Source organism: Carcharhinus amblyrhynchos, chromosome 2 (genome assembly GCF_965287045.1).
Source record: "Carcharhinus amblyrhynchos chromosome 2, sCarAmb.v2.hapA, whole genome shotgun sequence".
Lineage (NCBI taxonomy): Eukaryota > Metazoa > Chordata > Chondrichthyes > Carcharhiniformes > Carcharhinidae > Carcharhinus > Carcharhinus amblyrhynchos.
This window is the reverse complement of record NC_137325.1, coordinates 78,380,027-78,403,006: the sequence shown is the minus strand read 5'-3', so window position 1 is coordinate 78,403,006 and position 22,980 is coordinate 78,380,027. Positions and strand designations below refer to the sequence as shown.

Sequence of the window (22,980 nt, the reverse complement as noted above, 5' to 3'; positions counted from 1 at the left end):
CAAAAGATCTAGGTGAACAAAGGTTTTGTTATCTTTCATCAAATTTATGCTGGAATGAAATTTGAAGCATTAATTCTTGTTCATGACATCAGTTTATTCAGCAATTTCAAACCAAACACTGCAGCATCTGCATTTACAGCAACCTCAGCAGACTTGTAGTTTTGAACAATGTACATGGACCAATAAACTGGGGGTGATTTTCCAGCTCCATACACTCGAGTGCAGATTGCACTGGGGTCTCTGCAAGGTCAGAGAACCGCTAAGGAGACAACTAGTGCATTTACTGCCCGGAAAGAACACCATTTGGGAGTCTCCCAGCCCCTAGTAAGGGCAGAAACCAGATCAGCATAACTAGACATGATTAATCAGTTTCAAACCAGATTCTCTCTGCTCCCAGCATTCGCCAATCCTCAGGTCAGCGGGAATTCAGTGGAAATAACTATCGGTCTCTACAAATGGAGTCCAGGCATGATGGCCACACCAGGGGACTGGCAGGCCAGGCACTACCCCAAGCATGCATGCAGGCAGTGTGCCAAGGGGTCAGAGCAAGGAGGAGCGGAGCATATAGGGGAGCCCATTGGGAGGCCCCAATGCCAGTGATCTATGTTCAGGGTGAGGGGAGATCAGGTGGTGATTCAGGGGAAGGGGAAGCATGCCTTCAATGAGGGATGGGGGGGGTGGGGAAAGCAGGTGGGTTCAGTTTCAATTTCAGATAGGGCACCTTTTAAAACAATGCCATATATCTGTGAAGCCAGGTTTGTTGGCATGTTTAGCTCTGCCCCCTTTCCAAACTGCTACAAAACTGTTCTCTCCACGCCCCCCCCTCCAAAAAAATGATCAAGGGGAAGATGATTGCAATCCCAGTCCCACTGCACATGTAGTGTAAATTGCACCGGTTTTCTTGCTCAAAATGACAAGTCATTTTTTGGTAAAATTCCATCCTCAAGATACACGCCGATATATATGGAGTTTTCTTGCCTAATCCCTCAATTCACAATTTTAAAAAAGTTACAACTGTAGGGATACAGCACTGAACTATGTATATGAGCTGCCTTAGCGAATAATGGTAGACCATTCAAATGTGGAACGCCACAGCCAAGTCACATTCCATTCTCTCAGAGCCCGCACAAGTATTTCCCAGCAAGATCACTTTCTCTTTGACGTTTATGCAAAACAGGAAATGAAGCCATGGACTGTCAATCAGGATCAGAGTGTTAATGTTTGGGTCAGGATCAATGGATGCTTGAGGTGCACTCAACCATAAAAACAATGAACAGAAATGAAAATAAACATAGATGGCTGGAGGATTGTAGCAATCCATTGAGCTGGCAGCTGAATCTTTTACAAGGCACTGCACCTTGATGTTTTTACAGATCAAAGGCTTCAAGAGCAATTTCAGCTATGCAAACCACCCCCCCCCCCCACCCCGTGAAATTGACATCCCTCTGTTAGAGGACTTCAAAGAGGTCTGCTCTCATCTGCCAGGAGTAGAAGGGACAGTGCAGCCATGATACTCCCATCTCAGGAGAGTGGCGAGGTCAGCCCCTTGCCCTTAGCCCAAGTCCAACCAACTCCCAAGACTCTTGAGGGGCACTTCTGCTGCTGCCTGACATCAGCAGACTGGCAAAAGACCACTGAACTTACCTCTGTGCCCCCATGGAGCAGAAGGCTTTGTGTCAGTGCCAATGCACTATTGATACTACCAAGGTCCATGGCCTGAAGGGGTCTTGGGGAAGGGGCTCAGGTCAGACAAACCTCGTTCCTGTGTAGTGTGAGGGTGGGGTGTAGAATGCCTCTCATTGCTGAGGAGCTAATTACAAAGAACACCACAGCATGGGAAACAGGCCTTTTGGCCCAACGAGCCCGTTAAAGTATTGAATTTGCTATGGGCAGGGAACACAATCAGGGCTGGCAGTGTGACCTGGGAGGGTTGTAATGAGATTGGCAACTGGCATGGAACCTCTCTGTACTGACTCAATTTTCCAGGCCATCGCAATACTCCCCAGCAGCTAGTGGACCCGAGAATTATTCTCTCTAGCCCCCCCGACCCCACCATTAGTGAAAAATAGCCAACCGAAGTATTGGCCTAGCAGTAAACATGCACATAATTCTGTATAAAAAAACATGAACCTTGAGGAATATTTTAAAAGAATCTGGTTCATTATTTTTCAGCAAAACTGTGCAGATAATATGTGGGTGACTTTTGATTTATTTTAAAGATCATTTGACAGGTATTGTATTCAGGAGATTCTAGCAGAAAGATCAGTTTTAGCTGTCTAGTCACTTCTAAAAAATTCTGTACCAAGGGTTAAGTTTTCCAAAAAGAAAAAAAACACATGCTACTTAATGAGTTGCTGGGAAACATGCCATTAACTGGAAAGGAAGTTTGATATTTTGGTAAGACAGAGTTTAATCGTTGTGCGTATGATTTTATTGACAAACATCCAAATTGAAGTGCTTTGAGGACAGATTTAATGGGTTATTGGCATCTATGTCCTTCCTGATTTAAAAGAACCCTCCTGCATAATTTTAACTCAATCCAATTTTTAAATCCTATAATATTAGCAGGCACTTACCTGGGTCACTGAATACTTTCCTACAGGTAAGAATCAATTTAATTTAATATTTTAGTTAGTCCTGCTGACACTCTGGAGTTAGCTTATTAAAGTTGGGAACAGTGTGAGAACATTTGGCAACCAACTGGCAAATCAGGACCCTCAAGCTGGCAGGGCCACCAACAATATAATTAGATTCCTTTTTTGTTACTACTTGTCCCGAGCTATAGTATATCTTGAAAAAGGTAAAGCAAATACCATCAATTAACATTTAAATAGTCAACTCATCTGAATATGTGACAAGTAAAAAAATAAGCAATGCATGAAATTTATGAAGCAATAATCAGCAGAAATAAAATATTAATAATTTAATAGGATTATGAATCATAAGTATAATATAAACAGAATAAAGAAAAAATAATTAGCAGTAAAAGGTGTAAAGCAAATAGTCTTCATATTTATTTTGTGTCCTGTAGATAATTCTACATTAAAATTAAACCAGACTACTCAAAAATGATCTTTACAGTGTGATGAATCCAGTTTAATTACTCCGTTATACTTGTCTTTTCCCTATTAAAATCGGTCTTGTCAGAAGATAGTTTTAAACCTGGCTTTGAAAGTCATGCCAAATCTTTTACTGCAAAGAAAACATTTTGAATTCAAGGTTTAAAAAAATGCATTGGAAAGTTAAACTTGACATGTTAAAGTAAATTAGGTAAAAAGTCTGACAACACCAGGTTTAAGTCCAACCGATTTATTTGATAGTAAACTCCAACGCCGGCATATCCACATCAAAAGTAAATTAGGACAATGAGTACCCAAATGTGGTCCATTTATGCTGTTCCAGTGTTTCACATTGAGAAATGGCTACTAAAGTAGTAAAATATATTCCTAATTTGGAATGGTTTATTTTGTATGAACCTGCAAAGGTAGGATTAATATTTGCTGCATCTGTCTAAAGCTTGTTATTACGATAAATGGCAAATGGCAGAATAGTAACTTAGAATGATGCAAAATAAAAACACTCAATGGAGACAACAAAATTAATGGAAACATTTTCAAAATTTTGAAATTTCCCCTTTTTCACAGTCAAGAGATTGGCAAAATGGATTACTGATTAGGTTATTCATTACTTGGAATGGTATGCTTTTCCATTGCATTAATGATCAAATTAAATAAAATTCAGTGTTTGGGAACAAAAGGCCTTATGCCTTAGATGACAGACTCAGGATTTTTATTCTGAGGTTTCTATAAATCATTGCAAAATCTGAAATCAGTACAAGAACGTCTTTTTAAAAGATAGAGCAAATAACTTCTCATGTTTTAAAAAGTGAACAGCAGAGTTTTACATTGTTTACGTATGTATGGTTCTATTGTCCAATGATCAGTAAGAAATAATCTAGAGTGTTATTTGATATCCAACGTTTGCTCTTCCAATCAATGTTTCTATCATTGTTTGAAGAGTACAAAGCCTCACTAGTCATTGAGATTCAACTTAAATCTGTCAAACAGACATTAACGTGGTCAAGTTGAGCACACTTTCAAAATGTGGCAAGATCTAGCAGGAATAAAAGATATATAATGACTGATTTGAAATTGAAGATTCAACCTTTAAAACCTGAATTGACAAAATGAGAACTTGTAACATCTTGTAACATTATTCCAATATTCTGTTATTAATTGTGGCTGAATTGCACAAGCAAACATTCTATATTTCTATAATTATTTATTACATTGCATCCTTAAATGAATAAAAAAAACTAAGTGCAAATAAAGTACTTCAAAATGAAAAATGGTAATTCATATTTCAATTTTTGTCTGTTTATTCTCAGGAGGTCTGGCAGCATCTGTAAGAGAAAAGAGCTGACGTTTTGAGTCCAGATGACCCTTTTGTACTGATTTCAGAATTTGCAATGATTTGTAAAAATCTCAGAATGAAAATCTTGAGACTGTCATCTTAAGGCTCTGACAAAGGGTCACCAGAATGTGAAACGTCAGCTCTTTTCTCTCCTTACAGATGCTGTCAGATTTGAGATTTCCCAGCATTTTCTCTTTTGTTTCAGATTCCAGCATCTGCAGTAATTTGCTTTTGTCTGTTTATTGTTCCAATAAATTAATTTTTGACAAATGTACATAGGAAAACAGATACAATGCTGAAAAACTATATTTGTATTAAGGAGAAAATGAAGTGAAACATTATTGTAGCCTTGTACTGTGAATCTGTGCAATAGAGCAAGTTAGAAATAACTAGTTACATCAGCATTAAGGATTCTTCATATAAGAAACAAATCGAAGAAAGCATACCTTTGGAGAAAATTACTGGGAATGTTATCTGAGAAAGCAGCAGCAATTGGAATGACTAAGTGCCTTGCAGTTTGTGTCTTTTACATTTTTCTAGATAATCTAGTTTGTGGGAAAAATGTAGTCTTGAAATCCTGTGGAGTGAGTTAAGGGGCAGTACAGATTTACAGCAGTTAAGTGAAGAACCTTTTAGTCAGTGAAAGCAGCCAATTTCACAATGTTTATCATGTAGTTTTAATAGAAATACTATAAATATTAAATCAATCATTGGTGACATCTAATCAGTACTCTCCAAACCCTTTTCATTAAATGGTCAAATAATCACCGACTAGGCTTCCTTTTTCTTACAACTCAAATTTTATGAAGATTCTGCTTTGGCAGATGATTACACTGCAACATTAATTAAACAAAAGGGATTTTAAATGTTAAATAAAATGAACAGATATTATCAGAATATTTAGAACCCTGCAGGTTAAATATCTCAATTAAAAAATACATATTTAACTTAAAAATAAATCAGCTTGCATCATAAATACATTTCAAGCATATTTTTCATGAGCTATATCCTACTCAAGTATAATGGATAGAAATAATCATCACCTAATGCCAAAAGTTACAGATCTGAAATCAAGTCATGCCATCACTGATGGGATGAGGGCATTGTTGGCTGAGCTAACATTTATTGCCCATCCCTAATTACCCTTAACTGAGTGGTTTGTTCATTATCTGCATTGAGAATCATTAGCAGAAAATGTCAGTCAACACATACAACAAAATCAATGCTAAATATAATTAGTAAAAAAAAACAAAGTAATATGCAAACTCATATCTAGCTTTTTAAAAAATCTTCCAAATAGAACATTAAAATTAGTACAATAATTCAAGATTACATTTTTTTTTGAAAGATGATGTAAAATTTCAAATAGATACATGAATGGACAACCAATGAAATCAGATCAATTAAACAGATTACAAAAATGTTATAACAAATAACAAGTACGTTAATTACCTCATTAACATCATAAACCCACACATGTCCTTCTGAATCTCCCACTGCCACCTCCCTGCCAGTTGATGCCCATCTGACCCGATTTAATGCAGACGTTCCCTCAACAGTTGCACTTGCTGTTGGCACCTAAAAAGAAGCAATATTAAAAAGTTAAACCGCATTATAGGCTAAGTGACCAATGCACAAGAAATAGAAATACCAATACTCCACTAGTTACAGCCTGCTAACTTGAAAGTGCCCTATTTATCCCTACTTTCTGCTTTCTATCTATTAACCAACTCCCAATCCATGCTAAGATTGGGACTCCATAGGCCCTCAAACTTGCCTGTGTGGCAGCTTAGTATATTCATTATGACAATCCAAGTATATTAGTTCCCCTTTATCTATATCAAACATGATTTCCTTTCATAGAACTATGTTGACTCTGATCATACTTTCATTTTCTAAGTCTTTAATAACAAGATTCAAGCATTTTCCCAACGTGTGTGTCAAGTTAACTGACCTTCCTATTTTCTCTCTTTCCTTCTCTATTTTCGATCTCTCTATAGTAGTGAACTGCCCTCCATACTGGAGGGAGGCGAAGAGTGTTAGTTTCTCAAGGGCTAATATTAGTGCCACTGTTATTTTTGAATATATTAATGACCAGGATTTGGGTATACAGGGCATAATTTCACAATTTATAGATGAAAAAACACAAATGTAATAAACAACGAGGAAGGTAGTAACAGACCTCAGAAGGATATGGACAGATTTGTGTAACAGGCAGACACAGAATACCTTGAGACACCTTTTAGCAGGAAGAATGAGAAGATGTAATATGTGCCAAATGGCATAAGTTTAAAGTGGTTGCAAAACAGACTGGGTATATATACATAAATTGTTGAAGTTGGCAGAACAAATGAGGTTGTTTAAAAAGAATATCAGGTCCTAAGATTTATTAGTAAAGGAATAAAAACAAAAGCAAGGAAGTTATGCTAAACTTTTATAATATTAAGCCATAACCTAGACTATTCGATTCTGAGCAACACACTTTATGATAATGAAGGATGTTAAGGCCTTAGAATGGGATGCTAAAGTGATTTGTTAGAATTGTACCAGACATGAGGGACTTCAGTTATGTGGACAGACCAAAAATGCTGTTGCTGTTTTCCACAGAACAGATGCAGAATTTGATAGGTATGATTGGCAAAATCATGAACAATTTTGATAGGGTAAATAAGGAGAGATTGTATCCAATAGCAGAAGGGCCAGTAATCAGAGAACACAAACTTAAGCTGATTTGCAAGAGAATCAGTGGCACCATGAGGAAGCAATTTGTTTTCTTTTGCACACAGTGATCTGGCATGCACTGCTTGAAACACTGTTGGATCAAATTCAAGAGTAGCATTTGAAAGATAACTGGATAAATACTTGAGAAATACAATGGGACAGAACAAGAAAATCAAACTAATTGGATAGCTCTAGCAAAGAGCCATCACTGGCACGAGGAGTCACCTGGCATCCTTCATTGTTACAGTACGCTATGATTCCAATTGATATAAGTCATCAGCTCTAGGGACTACTTCTAAAAATTGTTTCTGCAACGATTTCCCTCTCATTTGCTGCAGGAGCACCAGATTGCCGTTGACTTATAGCTTTATAAAGGAATTGCCCAATATGTAGGGAACACAGATGAAATAGCAATTAATAACTCTTGTGCTGTGGTGTTAATTTCCTCTCCCAAACACTCTCTCCAGCTCCATGGAGGATGGTCATTCATGTGGCTAGGATGTTTCATGAGTGAAGCAATTTCACTTCACATTAGTCCTAAATGAGCAACCTCTTATCCTGAGATAGTGCCCCATATTTTTGTTTCTGCTGGTCATGGAATCTTTCTCACTGTCTGCCACGTCAAAGCCCTTCACAATCTTGTACGTTTCAGTGAGATCATTTCTCATTCTTCTTGTTTCAATTTTTTCAAATATCTTTTTATTGAAGATTTTTCAAATTTTTATAAATAACACAACAAAAACTGATGTGGATTGTTCATTGTAGCCCATGCCTCCCACCATATAAACAATGGAAGGATATGTTAGAGAATGGGGATGCCAGGATAAAGCCTAGAGTAAATGGCAGAGTAGTGCACAGCCTCACTTACAGCATTAGAGAGACATTTTTAAAGTAGCCATTGCCATTGCTTATTCAGCCAAAAAGAATACAGTATATTGACACAGGTGTAAGAAAGGCTGATTAGCCAGAGATTCTCACACCATGCTTGGGCATGCATCAGAACATACTTTCCCCATCTCCAACTCACTGGAGGCACTATCGATATATAACGGTTTATTTTCCCAGGATACGCAATCTGTCCAAGCCTTTACAGAAATAAGCCAGAAATTCTTAATCCCCAAAATAGAAATACAAAAAATATGCAACACCGTATTCCAAGAGGATTTTCCTCGAGGGGCCAAATGGCCTATCCTTGCTCCTAGTTCTTATGTTCTTTTATGTTTACCAATTTGAGGATTCATAGGACCATACCCACAATCTCTACATTAAGACGCTTGCCCACCTCGCTGCAGTGATGCTACTCATGTTCACCATGATTACAGTAAAGAATACCATATAACATTCTACCATTATAAATGCAAGGATTATAACAGATGGATAAATATCGCACAGCTGTAGTGCCATACAATCTATGCAGCACACTTCTCAAACAGAAGTTGTTCGTCCATCGTCATCAATAAGGACCTCGACACCATTAGTCATTTTGAGGCTGGCTGCGGTGCGTCTGAAGATGACTGATCAGGCCAATTCTAGCACGGAATATTCTGGCACATATTGAACAGACTTGTGTAGATACTGTAGTTGTTGCGCTGGTGGCTCTGGACTTGCGCAGCTCGCGCTTAAGTTGTGCTTCAGCAATACACCTTGCTTTGTAAGCTTGACAGCCTTTGTGGATGAGGCAGCGCCAGGTAGGGCGGTTTTGTGCTAGTATTTCGCAGGTGGTTGTGTCTATATCAAGCGACTTCAGGGATGCCTCGAGTGTATCTTTGAAATGTTTCTTCTGGTCTCATGCGAGCATCTTCCAGCAGAAAGTTCCCCAGAAAGGAGCTGCTTGGGTATGCGTTCTGACATACAGATGACATGACCTGCTCACCAAGTCTGCGCTCTCATCAGCAGTGTGTGGACTGATGTTAGACTTGATCTAGAAAGAATTTCAGTGTCTGGTACTTTGTCTTGCTATCTATGTGTAATATTCTGCAAAGACAAGTTATGTGGAAATAATTAAGCTGTCTTGCATGCCTTCGATACATAGTCCATGTTTCACAGGCATACAGGAGGGGAATGAGAACCGTGGCACTGGGGACCTTCAGTTTTGTTACTGGGCTGATTCCTCGACATTCCCATACAGTGGAGCGCAGTCTACCAAAAGCAGAACTTGCCTTTACTATTCTGCAGTTAACTTCTGTATCAATAATCACTGCTTGGGAGAGGGTGCTGCCAAGATATGTGAACTGATCCACTGCCTGTACTTTGTGATTATGGGTTCTGTGTACACTGCATGAGGAGCAGGCTGGTGCATGACTTCAGTCTTTCTAATGTTGATGGCAAGTCCAAAGTTGTCACAAACCGTGGAAAATTTGTCCATACTGACTTGCATCTTTGGCTCTGAGCCGGTATGCAGGGCGCAGTCACTGGCAAAGAGGAAATCTTTCAGAACAGTCTTTTTCTTTGGTAATAGCTTGAAGTCTCCTCAGATTGAAGAGCTTCCCATCCACTCTGTACTTGAGGCTGATTCCAGCAACACTGTCCTGGAAGGCAGCATGGCAGTAAACATCATGCTGAACAGTGTGGGTGCGAGCACACAGCCCTGTTTGACACCACTGGTGACTGGGAATGCCTCAGAGGATCCTCCGCCATCCAGTACTCTGGCCATTATGCCATTATGAAACTGGCGTACCAGCTGAATGAATTTGGGGGGCAGCTGAACTTTGACATGATTCTCCACAGGCCTTGTCGGCTTACAGTGTCTAAGGCTTTCACGAGATCAACAAAAGTTGTGTAGAGCTTGCGATTCTGCTCCTGACACTTATCCTGAAGTTGGTGCACGGCCAAAATCATGTCAATAGTCCCACAGCCTTTCAGGAAACCACAGTGTGATTCTGGAAGCAGGCCCAGCTCCAGATGAATGACCAGACAATTTAGCAGGACTGTTGAGGGTTTTTCCTGTGATGGAGAGCAGCGAGATTCCTCAGTGGTTGTCGCAAATTTGCCAATTGCCCTTCCTCTTGTAGAGGTGTACGATGGAAGCATCTTTTAAGTTCCTGAGGAATGGATCCTTGCTTCCAAAAGGACTGGAACAACTCCGAGCTTCTTGATAAGTGCAGGACCAGCAGCTTTATAGATCTTTGCGGGTATGGCATCTGCTCCTGGGGCTTTGCCACTGGATAGCTGGCTGACAGCTTTCGTGACTTTGGCTACTACTGGTGGGTCATCCATGGTGCAGGGAAATCCTGTCTATTGTCGGTTGAGGATGGCAAAGTGTTCAGCCCATTGCTACAGGATCTGAGCCCTTTCTGTAATGAGAGCTGTACCATCTGTACTCAGGAGGGGGAAACAGAAGTAGTTTGGTGAGGGATGTAGTCCAAAGATAAATCAACATCTCTGGTTTCAAAAGGATAACAGGTAAAATTTGCCTCAGTGTTCACTTACTAAATCCCCTCATCAATATGATCAGTAACAATAGAAGATTCATAAGGAAATGCAACAAGGGATATAGTCCAGGATTAATGATCAGTCGTTGTGTTTCCAAATCATTGCCTTAGAGTTTAGAAAGGCCAAAGCTTCAGTAGGATTGTCAAAATTCCTCAAGGATCCAATGTATGTAACCCTCAGGACAGCAGGATATAGCAGGGCATACTGCATTCTGAAAGCTTTCACACATTTTCTAACTTCACTGAAGCCTCTGTTGTATCGTTGCTCAGAAGTCTTGCAGAAGTGAGAACCGTTGCTCCATCATAGAGCAAGGCTCCAGCATGTCTGGCTACTTCCAATACTCTAATGATCTCTGAAGTTATGAAAATAGACCAGGTTGATGATCATCCCTGGGCCTCAAGTTCAGGATATGATGTGCTCCTGCAAGTTTCACATGCCTGGTTTTTGTGTCGAGATTAAGAAAAAGCGATAACCAGTTCTCAAACAAAATTAAATGGGATCTTACCCATAGCTCCTTCTGAAAAACTGATCACATGGATATTCTTCCCGCTCTTGTTCTCCAGATCGATCAGGATATCTGATGTACCATGTAGCTGTTTTTCCCAAGGACTGTAAACAGGCCTCACAGCTGCATTCTCCACAATAAGGATGCTTTCTTCCTCTTCGTGGTCAAATAATGGAGGAATCCATCCATGACATGAGTGGCTCCATATCTCTGCATTGTAAACACATGGCGTCCTTCATTGAGAAAGGGCGAGTAACGAGCCTTAAGGAGAGACAGATTGGATGTAGAGGTTGAAAGGGACATTCAGTCTATGACCTCATCCACAAGGTCAGTGGAGCAATAGGTAAATGAAATGGGCAAGGCACCCATCTCTCCATCACCAGGATAACTACTTCAGGTGACCACAGAATTTTAGGTGAGGCCTCAAAGTGCAGAGGTGTATCAGGCTTGAGGCAATGGGGTTCTTCTCAGGGTACATCCTCCATGTCTTCCACCATTACAAAAAAGCTGGGTACCACTCTGATGACTCAGCTGACCCCTGCATAAATGCAGATGAACCCAGAGGTACTGGCCCCAATCAGGCTCACAGGCACAGCAGATGAAGGCCACAGCTATCAAATACACCAGAGCTTGAAAGACAGCAGCCTGTCTCCACATTAACTCAATTTGCAGGAGACTTTGTAACAGTTTCTATAAGTATAAGCACACACCTCCTAGATGCATGGAGTAACAATGGGGATTCACTGAGTGATAATTTACATAAATACTTGAATTTAGTTTAATTAAAAAGTCAATGCTGTTGAACGGTGATTTTTTTTCCTTATAGCATCCATTATACAGATGTTTAAACCACCCATGTTATGTTCTGTAAAGGCGAGGAACTCAAAAGCACCTGTTCTAATGATGGTCTTTGTACATAGTGGTCACAAGAATGCATAGGAGGTGAGGGTCTTCTGTGGCAAATTAGTAACACAAGTCTCTGGGACAGAATGTGTTAGCTTCTCATCTCTTTCTGCTTGTGTTCAAATAAAACACATGAGGTATCTCCTTGTCACGTGTATCAGTCTGTTGCCTGGGCCGCCTAATTATCATTCTCCTCCTGAGGACATGGCTCGCTCAGAGTCTCTCTCATGCTCCATGCTACTCCCCTCTGCGCTGCCAGAATGATGCAGGGTATGCATAATGCAGGGCTCCCCCAGATCTATGATGGCATTGATATCTCATCTTCAATAGGCCAATGCTCTGCTTGATGGTAGCTCATGTGACTGTGGTTATATTTGTTTTCTGTCTGTTGGGGCTGCATTCAGGGTTCAGAAGCCACGTCTTCAGTGGACACCTTGTGCCCCAGGATCCAACACAAAGGCTCGCAATGACTTAAAGAGCTCAGGCAAACAGACTACTTAAGGATGCAACTTCCAAGAAACCTCTCACACAACAGCACAAAACACAGTAATCACACAGAACCTAAGCACTAAGCGAGTAAAATCCCTTCCTATTAGTAAAGGTGCCCAACTGCTGTAAGGGAGCTTTTGTATATCTGATGACCCTCTGCACCTGCAGAAACTCACCGTCACCTCAAATCTGATTAACCCCCCTCGGACTGACTGATCCCATCAATTGTGAACTTGTCTAGCCCAAAAGGTACATGACATCCAAAACCTTCTTGATGCAGCAATGGGTTGCTGAGAGGCCACATGCATTTTTGAACATTACCTGGAACAACCAACTGGATGTAAAAATTAAGTACCAATGTCACCTTTGAAGAAATTGGGATAGTGGCAATTGCCCAATGCCTATGTCCTCAACTCATGTTGCATTATTCCATTTTGCTTCAGCACCTTCTCCCTGGAAAGGTGCAGTTGGTGTAGGTGTTGTTGATTCAACATCTCACTGAAGCTAAGTCTCTGCTAGTAGAACTGCTGAGCCACAAAGCACCTTCTGTGACCAAGTTGGCTATTGCAGGTCCCCTTATCCCTGCAAATGCATAACATGGGGCTATATGTCTATCTCTGGGCCACTCACATCCCCTTGGAGGATGAGTCAGAGCCCAAAAAACACCCATCAGCTGAAGAGGCCACCATTGCTTTGATCCTTGTCCTGCTCTTTGACCCACTACCAGCAGATTTATAGGACATTGAAGACAGCTTTGCAGTAGCAGTATAGCTCTTCGGCCCCTTCCTCTGCAGAGCCAAACATGTGGCCTAGCTTAGTTGAGACAACATGCTGCAGCCAGGTTCACTGACCAATCTTTTATCCTGACACCACTGGCCAATTTCTCACCTACTTTCACTTGACTGGCCTCCAACGCCGTGTTCCCTGTGCACACCAGATAAGATCACAATTCTCTACAAAAGTTGATCTGCTGTCTCCTTACGTAAAGCTGATTGCAGGAATTTGTCAGAAATCCTAATTCCCCTCCTCCCCCAACTCCCTACCCTAAAAACCAAATGAAACAGGAAGAATTTTTTTTTTATATACAAAGTGTTTAGGATCTGGAATGCACCGCCTGTATGCATGGTGAAGACAGACTCAGAGTCAATCATGTTTTTCAAAAGACAATTGGATATCTATCATCTGAACAGAAAACATTTGCACGCAACAGAGCAAAAATGAGGAATGGCAATAGTTGAGATACTATTGCAGAGACTCAAAACAGATACGAAGGGCTGAATGGCCTTCTTATATGCTGTAACCATTCTATGATCCTATAAAGATCAGGAATAGAAATAATTGCTGACAGTTACACAGTTTTCAGTTCCATGACAGGACAGTTACAAAGCAGAGAGCGATAATTTTTTTCTGGATATTGATGAAATCGAGATAGTTGCATTGAGATAAACTATCAACTATTATCTAGTTGAATGGCAGAGCAGGCTTCAGGGGTCGAATGGCCTACTCCTATGTTTCTATGCAATCCCTCAAATACTGAACCAGTGTGTGCAAGACCAGGACAACAATCAGCCGTGGGCTGATAAATGGCAAGTAACATTTGTACCATAGAAGTGTCAGGCAATCACTACCTCAAACAACAAAGAATCTCCCCTTGATTAGTAACAATATTACCACTGTTGAATCCCCACCATAAACATCCTGTGAATTATCACAGACCAGAAACTGAATTTGACCAACCACATACATATTGTGCTTACAAGAACAGAGGCTGGAAATTCAAGTAACTCACCACCTTATTCCTCAAAGTCTTTCTAGCATTCACAAGGCAAGTCCGCTGTGGAATGAAATACTCTCCACATGTCTGGATGACTGTAGCTTCGATAAGAATCTCAACACCACCAGGATATAACAGCCCTACCTGACCGGCAATCCATCCACCACCTTAAACATTCACTCCCTTCACCACTGTGTCTGTAGTATGCATCTGAAGGATTCACCGCAGCAAGATGCCATGGTACTGGTCAAATCCACAACCTCTTTGGAACATTACCACTTGCAAGTTCCCCACCTAGCCACAGACCATCCTGACATAACTATATTAACATTTCATAAGCCTAACAGAAAAGAGTATCACTGTTCCTTCACTGTCTTGGGTCAATTCCACACAACATTGCTGTGGATATATCTACTGCATATCTGCAATGGTTCAGGAAAGCGGGTTGGCAGCACCCACTAAAAGGCAATTAGGGAAGGGTAATAAATGTTGACCCTGGCACAATGCCTACATCCCAGGAACTAATTAAGATAACTTGCTCGGGCAGGGCATCTTACGCCATATGTCTTCAGTTAAGCTTTTCCCTGGATCCATCAGTTTAAAATTTATTGGCGCCTCAATTTACTGGAAATGTGCATGGATACAATCATGGTAAGGGTAACATGGCATCTGGGACCATAGTGAACAATGCGACCAACAGTGTAGCTCCTTAACCTATTAGATTTAAGGACTGAGAAATAAACAGAGGGAGGGCTGCAAAGCAGTGTGAATTAGCGTCAAATCCAATGCAGAAAGTGAAACAGGAAAGAAAAAGATTGTATTAGAAGAGAAAAAAGTCAAAGAAAAAATTGAAAAGTTTTGTTTTTCAAACTTTCAACAATTCATTACTGAAAGGAATTAAACTTTACAGTTCAAATTTTTCACATTGACAGTTGTTAATTATTACATGAAGTGGGTACTTGCACTATTAATTATGAAATCAAAAACTTTGTCCAAATCCAGCAAAAGCATGAAACTTAGTGGGCATAGGATGAGTTGATATGAAGCAAATGACAGTGGTATAACTCAATCAGCAAATTCTGGATATTTATAATTTATGGTACATTTCTTAATCCCCTGGCTAATTTATACAGTATTAATGAAGTGTGGTTTTGATGTGCCTTCATTTTTTTTCCCTTACTGTGTTACCCTCAAGTGAAAAGTCTGACAACACCAGGTTTAAGTCCAACCGATTTATTTGATAGTAAACTCACTAGCTTTCGAGGTTTCCCTCCATTCACCTGAAGAGGAGGGAAACCTCGAAAGCTAGTGAGTTTACTATAAAATAAATCAGTTGGACTTAAAACTGGTGTTGTCAGACTTTTTACTGTGTTTACCCCAGTCCAATGCCGACATATCGACATCATTACCCTCAAGTGGCCATGAAGGTCAACAACTGCAACAGAAATGATTAATTTCATTTCAAACTAAAATAGATGGATTTTAAATTATGGTTTGAATGGACACCATGGGATCTTCTGGTCCTGCCACTATCAACGGGTTTTCCTGTTGTATGCACCCTTCATTGCCATGGCGGGAGGTCCCCACTGGTGGAACCATAAGATTTCGCCAGAGGGAATTGCCAGAAATTTCATCCCATGAATCAATAACTGACCTACTCCTGAATGTAGATCCATGGAGGAAAAAAAACTGTACCCAAAAAGGCAATCTTTCATTCATCAAATTAATCATCATAGATTTGATTAGTTTAAAATGTCAAATATAAATGATTTAATTCAAACAGCAGTATTTTCCAATCTAGGTAATAAAACATTTCTACTGATTAAGATTGATATTTGATGCAGAACAACAGAGAACAATAAGGCCTGCTTCAACCAGGTTCCTACTTGAGGAGCAGCAGATGTAACAGCAATTACGTATGAGGCTATTAACACAATGATCAGCAATGTTGTTTCCCCCCACACAAACGTGTACCTTATCTTCCAGGACAGTGAGATAGCTAGAATTGAAAGCTGCAAAATTAACATTTAAACAGTGGTGAATTCTTGCACATGCTCAGTTATTTCAAAATTGATGGTGTTGTAATTTCAGGTACAATGGATGCCAGGATTTTAAAGCATTCAAATCTTTACAATATGCAAATTATTACAAATTTTGTATAAGATTCATTAAAATTATAGGTCATTCTGACTGAGATAAGCTACATCAAAACTAGTGTCATTTTTCAGCCATTTGAATTTCAAATATACGGGAGGAACTCTCCCTTTTGGCTCACTGCGGGTTTGATGTTGGCGGGCATGGAAAATCTGGTGACAGCCAGGAAGTTGGAAGCATGCTGACGTAAAATCACATTGCAATTCTGCCAATGACAGGTTAATGGCAGTTTAGTTGTTCATTTGCAATGCCATTTGAATTCATTTACATCCCATGAATGCTCATTGAAACAGCTGCTTGCCAACATCCCATCATGAGAATGTGTATAAGGTAGATTGAGAAGAGGAAAAGATTAAAATTGAGATGTGTAACTAGAAATCAGTTGAGGGATAAACTGGTTATGGAAAGGGCCTGAGGCAAGGGTGACAAGGCTCACCAAAACTGATGATCACATTAAAGAAACTGCTAATAGGTTATTGTGGTTCTGGCTTCGGAGGGCAGGGCCTTACCGATTGGCCTTTTGTTCTTGAAAGTAATCTCATTAGAAACTTTAACAGCCACGTAAGGACATGGCTATCGCCTTTTGTTCTTGAAAGTAATCTAATCAAAACGTAACAATACAACTACGCCCTTATTGGCTAACAGAAGTACGTGGATGTATCTCCGTTGTGTATAACTGAAACTGTTTTGTAAGCCAGACAGAGACTCATGAACCAATGCTTGATGTGTTTGGTCTAATGATCTCTCCTCCGATGCAATAAAAGTTTGTGGAGAAGCCTGTCTCTCGTTAATTTTTGATCCAACTTTCAAAAGCGAATTCCACAATCAGGCCGTCCAAGCTTGTGTCACATCAAATCACACTGGCATCTAATCCAATTCATAAAGAGTGGCATGCAAAAGGTGGTCCTCAGTTTGTCAAAGACTTTGAGGTGAGTGCAAAGGCGGCTTTCTGCCGTAGTGCTGGCTGTTCACCATTCTGTCAGGGCAGACTGGTTCCTGACTTCCATCTCTATGCCAAGCTGGCCTTCAATGGATGGTGCTGTTTCATGGACCCTCCTGTGTCACCATCTCAGATCAGTACTGCACCTGGAGTTTGGAAATACAGGTGGTCTCCTTTCCTCCTTCCTCACTCCAAATAGCACATGTAGCCATCACAGCAAAAGGTCTAAAGTACGAGTGGGGTTGGATTTCAAGGAAGGGGTGAGGGTAGAACGAAGGCTCACAATGGCAGGCAGAAGAGAAAAGAGACGAATGGAGAGGACGAACAATGGGAGGCTGAGGGGAAGGAAGCTGGACCCCGACAAGCCTGCACAAAAAGCTTACAAAGGGGGTCAAGTTGTTTACAGGTAAGGGATAGAGATGGTGGGTAGGAGTTTAAGTGGGGCATGAGTGCCTTGCAAGTGATGGGCTCAGGGGGAAGGTGTTTGAATCGAGGAATCTGGAGGCTACGAGCCATTTACTTCTGGGTTGCTGACATCCTGCATGATTTGAAGATGGGTATGCTGGAGAGAGTGAGAGGAATGTGCTGGACTAGTATTTAAATATGGTAGAAGGGCCTTCGAATCCATCAGCCAAGTGATGGGTGAATTAGCCACCAGCCGACCAGGAGATTTGGACAGAAACTCACCAATGATAACTAATGAGGTTCCAAGTGCAGAATCTGGTACAGGAAAGACACAACTGGAGGCTCCTGCCAATACACTTGGGAGAATAGGATAATTCCACAGAGTGGAGGGGGAAAGTTGTAAATTCTGTAGTACTAGTTTGGAACTAATATGTCTATAAAATTGAGAGGCATAGATAGGGTTGATAGAATCTTTTTCCAGAGTTGAAATGTCTAATACTAGGTGGCATGCACTTAATGTGAGTGGGGGAAGTTCAAAAGAGATGTGAGGGGCAAATTATTTTGTGAGATAGGTGTCTGGAATGAGTTGCCAGAGTTGGTGGTGCAGGCAGATAAAATAGGGGCATTTAGATAAGCACATGACTATGCAAGGAATTGAAGGATGTGGACCAAGGGTAGCCAGAAGGGATTAGTTTAATTTGGCATCACATTCAGCACACATTGTGGCCAAAGGGCCTGTTCCTGTGCTGTACTGTTCTATGCTCTAACTGAAAAGGTTAAATATTTAAACAGTCAAGCATCAAAAGGAAAGGTTTTATCGAACCAAGAGATGACAAATTGAACTTCTAAATGTTCTTTTGCAATTGACATTTACTAGATTGGCACATTCCACAAAATATACCTGACAGTACTGTAATCTCCTCCTAAAACATGGTTGATGTAGAAAAAGCCTTTCCCACTCATATCCTGCAGCTGTGTGGTTCATAATTAAAAAGGCTGAACTGCTTCCTGCTGTGGACACTTCAAAAGATCTTTTCGTCTTTAGTTGGTTGACGTCCAGCTTGAAGCGACTTGCCCACATTTTTTATTTATAGTTGATGTAACATTAAATAAAAATCAAAATAATATTTACATTATAGATAAGTAAAACTAATATTAGGTTTAATAACAAATTGCTTGCTTTCAGCAAACACCATCACACCAAGAACAAATTCAGGTATCGTTGTGCAAATTTTTTTTAATTTACTGTATCTTGCAAGTTAACAATCCTAATATTGAATTTGAGAAAAGATGAGATTATAATATAATGCACATATTCGAATCTGTGATAGGAATTTGAATGCCAACTCTAATTTCTTTAAAATCCAGTTTTCAAATAATTTTGTTCTGATAAATTAGTCAAGTGTTTTCATTTTCTATAATTCAGTGAACAAGCAAAGAATGTTGTCGAGAATTACGACCCTTCACTAACACTTCAACACAAACTGTAAGAGTTCTAATATTTTCAAACATATTTTAAGAAGGTGATTAAATCACCAAAAGGTTCATTTCTTCCTCACCTCGGTGTCATTATTGAGGTTCCAGAGGTCTAATCGCCCCATCCCATCCACACAGGCAAATAGTGCAGGATGCACTGGTGACCACATGACGTCGTAGACATAGTCTGCATTGTCTTCAAAGGAGTAGAGAGGCTTGTTGTGCTGTAAGGCGGAGAGAGCAAGAAGACTTTGTGGCGCTAGTGTTGCCTGAGGCTGTCTGGCAAATCTAATTAAAAACTTTGCACATTTTCAAAGTGTCATAAACCAATGAGATGAAAGTCTGCAAAGGTGTGCTGTAACTTCAATACAACAGCTGTCCAGTAAGATAAATATTTTAAAAATGAATAGCCTAAAGACTGCATGAGCATTCCCAAGACAGGTAGATGTTTAGGCCTTTAACTCACAATTCATCCACGACAAGTAGGAGGTTACATGTCCAAATGAATCAAACTGTGGTAAACCTGCCAAGGATTATGGGATGCTCTAAATGAACCAGGCAGTGGAATTTTACTGCAGGCTTTCAGACAATAGCCTGCCATTATAGATACAGAGTGCCATCTAGTGAAAAAAGTTATGCAGCAGTAGCTGCTGTAATTGAGGTGAACCATTTCCCTGGGGGCCATTTGCCCTCTCCCCTGCTTATCTCCATTCCAGACATTTCATCTCCAGTGTGGAAAGCTGCAAAGACAAACTGGCCAACATCAAAGACAAAACGTTCAACTTTAAAGATCAACATACTGGCCACTGCTATTAGCTGTCATCTTCTCTCAAGACATTTGAATGAAAAGTGCTTCTCCTCCTCCTCTTGTGCTCACCCACCCCCACATCCCTCAATCTACCCTGCTATAGGTGAAAAACCTTTTGGAGTTAAACATGCAGTGATAGCATAAGCTGCACATTTTCCCTACCCAATAGGGTCTTTATTGCTGCACAGTACCTCAGATTACATTCATCTTTAGCATGAATTGCTTTCACATCAGCGATACAATTTTAAATTTTTTAGGAATAAACAGTAAATTACTCAAAATTTCATGTGTTATGGGCATTTATCCCAGAAAGATAAAAATTGACCATATTGTGTTGTGATGGTATTTCATTAGTCAAGTGCAAATAAGTTGCATTGTAAAGAACACCGGTGAGAAAATCACATCTCACATCAGCTTCTGCCACCTCAACTGGGGTCAGAAAGGTCACTGGCTCCTGAATAGTGTACAGTAGTGTTTTAATTTTATCTTTTTTTGATCGATAGATAACAAATAAACAAAACAAGCAATGTTAACTTTAGAATTGTTCAATTTAGAATGCAGTTAAAGTTAATTCTTCAAAATCCTGCCATTTCAGAAATTAATGACTGTTTGGATGTCATTCTCAAGTGCAACTGTAACGGCATAATGATAAATATATGAACAAAGCACTTAAAAGCTTTCCGTCGACATATCATCATGATCTGTATTAGGGAGTTGGGGCACAAGTTAACTGCTATTGCATTACCTACACTATATAAAAATATTTTTAAAAGATCCCATTCATTAATTGCAAGTACAACCTCACAAAAATCTGGTTTGCTTTGAGTCACATTGGGAAACATCAATAAGGTTTATAGCAACATATTAGGACTGTCAATGTAGTTCTTAAAAATAAAATTGCCCCAAAGTAAAATAATCCAACTTTAAATTCATATTAGGATTATGTCTGAGTATTCTATTGTCACAGTTTCCAGAAATGAAGCAGCATCCCCTGCCCAAGATAAATCCAGTTGCTTTATTACCACTGCAATGGAAATGACCAATCTCTGCCAAAGGTTTTGTTAATATCCAACTGGTCAGTAGAACACAGCTCCTTTATCAACAGTAGTTGATACAGTACAGGTGAAACACGTTACAATTTGATAGTGTACTCCGATTAAAAATACCCAAACGTTCAGTTTTTTTTTCACCTTTAAAAGTTTACTCACCTCGGGGATCCGGCCTCATTGTTCCGTGGGAGCACTGAAGAGAGGCTGCGATTTGCGAGTGGAGAGCTTGTGGGTGAGTACAGCGACTTTTTCTTTCTTTTAAAGACTAACTTTGTTTTAGTGGGTTTTAGTGAGTTCAGTGGGGTTTTTTTTGCTTGCTTTAAGTTTTACCCCGGAAGTAGTTGCGAGGGCACTCGGGTCAAGTTTTTTTTCAGCTACTATAAATTAGACCGGAGGGGATTCCTGATACTCTACATAGGTAGAGTATCCCAGCCCTCCCCCCTCCTCTAACCTAAAAAAGAGAGAGAGAGGGGCTCTGTCTGAGAGCAGGTAAGACTGCTTTTGTTTTTGTGTGTGCTATAAGGGCTTTGGCTCACAGGGCCAAAGAGATAAGTTAAGTTATAAGTTTTTTTTTACTTTTTCCTCTGGGTTGCTAAAAGGGGCAAGTATGGGTGTGAGACCTGTATGTTGTTGCCAATGCAACATGTGGGAGGTCTTGGAAGCTCCTGGTCTACCAGACATCCACACCTGTGCTCAGTGTGTGGAGCTGCAGACCCTACGGAACCAGGTTAAGGAGCTGCAAATGCAGCTCGAGGACCTTCGGCTCATTCGGGAGAGTGAGGAGGTTATAGATAGGAGCTATCAGCAAGTAGTCACACCAGGGCAACGGGAAGAGGGCACTTGGGTAACTATTAGGAAAGGGAAACCACGGGTGATGGAGAGCACGCCGGTGGATGTCCCCCTTCAAAATAAGTACTCCGGCCTGAGTACTACTGGGGGGGACAGCTCATCTGAGGGAGGAAGCAGTGGCCAGGTCTCTGGAGCTGAGCCAGTAAGTCAAAAAATCAAAAAAGAGAGCAGAAAGATAGTGCTAATAGGGTACTCCACAGTGAGGGGGGCGGACAGGCGTTTTTGTGGACGTAGACGGGAGTCGCAGATGGTGGTTTGTCTCCCTGGAGCTGGGATTCGGGATGTCTCTGGGCGCGTCCCAGACATCCTGAAAGGGGAGGGTGAGGAACCAGAGGTTGTAGTGCATATAGGTACTACTGACGTAGGCAAGAAGAGGGAGGCACTCGTGAAAAGGGACTATAGGGAACTGGGTAGACAGCTGAGGAAGAGAAAAGCGAAGGTAGTAATCTCAGGATTGCTGCCTGTGCCACGGGAGAATGAGGGAAGAAATGAAATGAGGTGGAGGCTGAATGCGTGGCTGAGGGACTGGTGTAGAGGGCAGGGATTTCGGTTCCTAGATCACTGGGACCTCTTTAGGGGTAGGTGGGACCTGTACAGTAAGGACAGGTGGCACTTAAATCCCAGGGGGACTAATATCTTGGCGGGAAGACTGGCTAAGGCTACCGGGGGGACTTTAAACTAGAAAGGATGGAGGGAGGGAATTGTGATGGGGAAACTGGGACGGAGGAGGTTAGCTCCCAGGTAGGGGAGGACCGCAGGCAGTATGGGAGGGAGGTTAGACAGGGGGTGGAGAAGGGAAATGCCCAGACTGAGGGGCTGAAGTGTATATATTTTAATGCAAGGAGTGTAGTGAATAAGGTAGATGAGCTTAGGGCGTGGATTGCTGCTTGGGAATGTGATGTGGTGGCCATTACGGAGACTTGGATGTCTCATGGACAGGACTGGGTACTTCAGGTGCCAGGTTTCAGATGCTTCAGGAAGGACAGGGAGGGTGGCAGAAGAGGTGGTGGAGTGGCACTGTTGATCAGGGACAGTGTCGTGGCTGCAGAGAAAGAGGATGCC

General features: G+C 40.8%; 1 protein-coding gene across 1 annotated transcript in view; it reads right to left on the bottom strand.

The window, feature by feature from the left end:
• Positions 1 to 22,980, bottom strand: part of dync1i1a (dynein cytoplasmic 1 intermediate chain 1a) — a 223,370-nt gene that overhangs the window by 1,294 nt on the left and 199,096 nt on the right. The window contains exons 15-16 of the mRNA XM_080216678.1: positions 19,296 to 19,436; positions 5,866 to 5,991 (exon numbers count right to left, since the gene is read on the bottom strand). Of these exons, the coding sequence (XP_080072804.1) occupies positions 5,866 to 5,991; positions 19,296 to 19,436 (267 nt within the window). The remainder of the gene's footprint in view (positions 1 to 5,865; positions 5,992 to 19,295; positions 19,437 to 22,980) is intronic.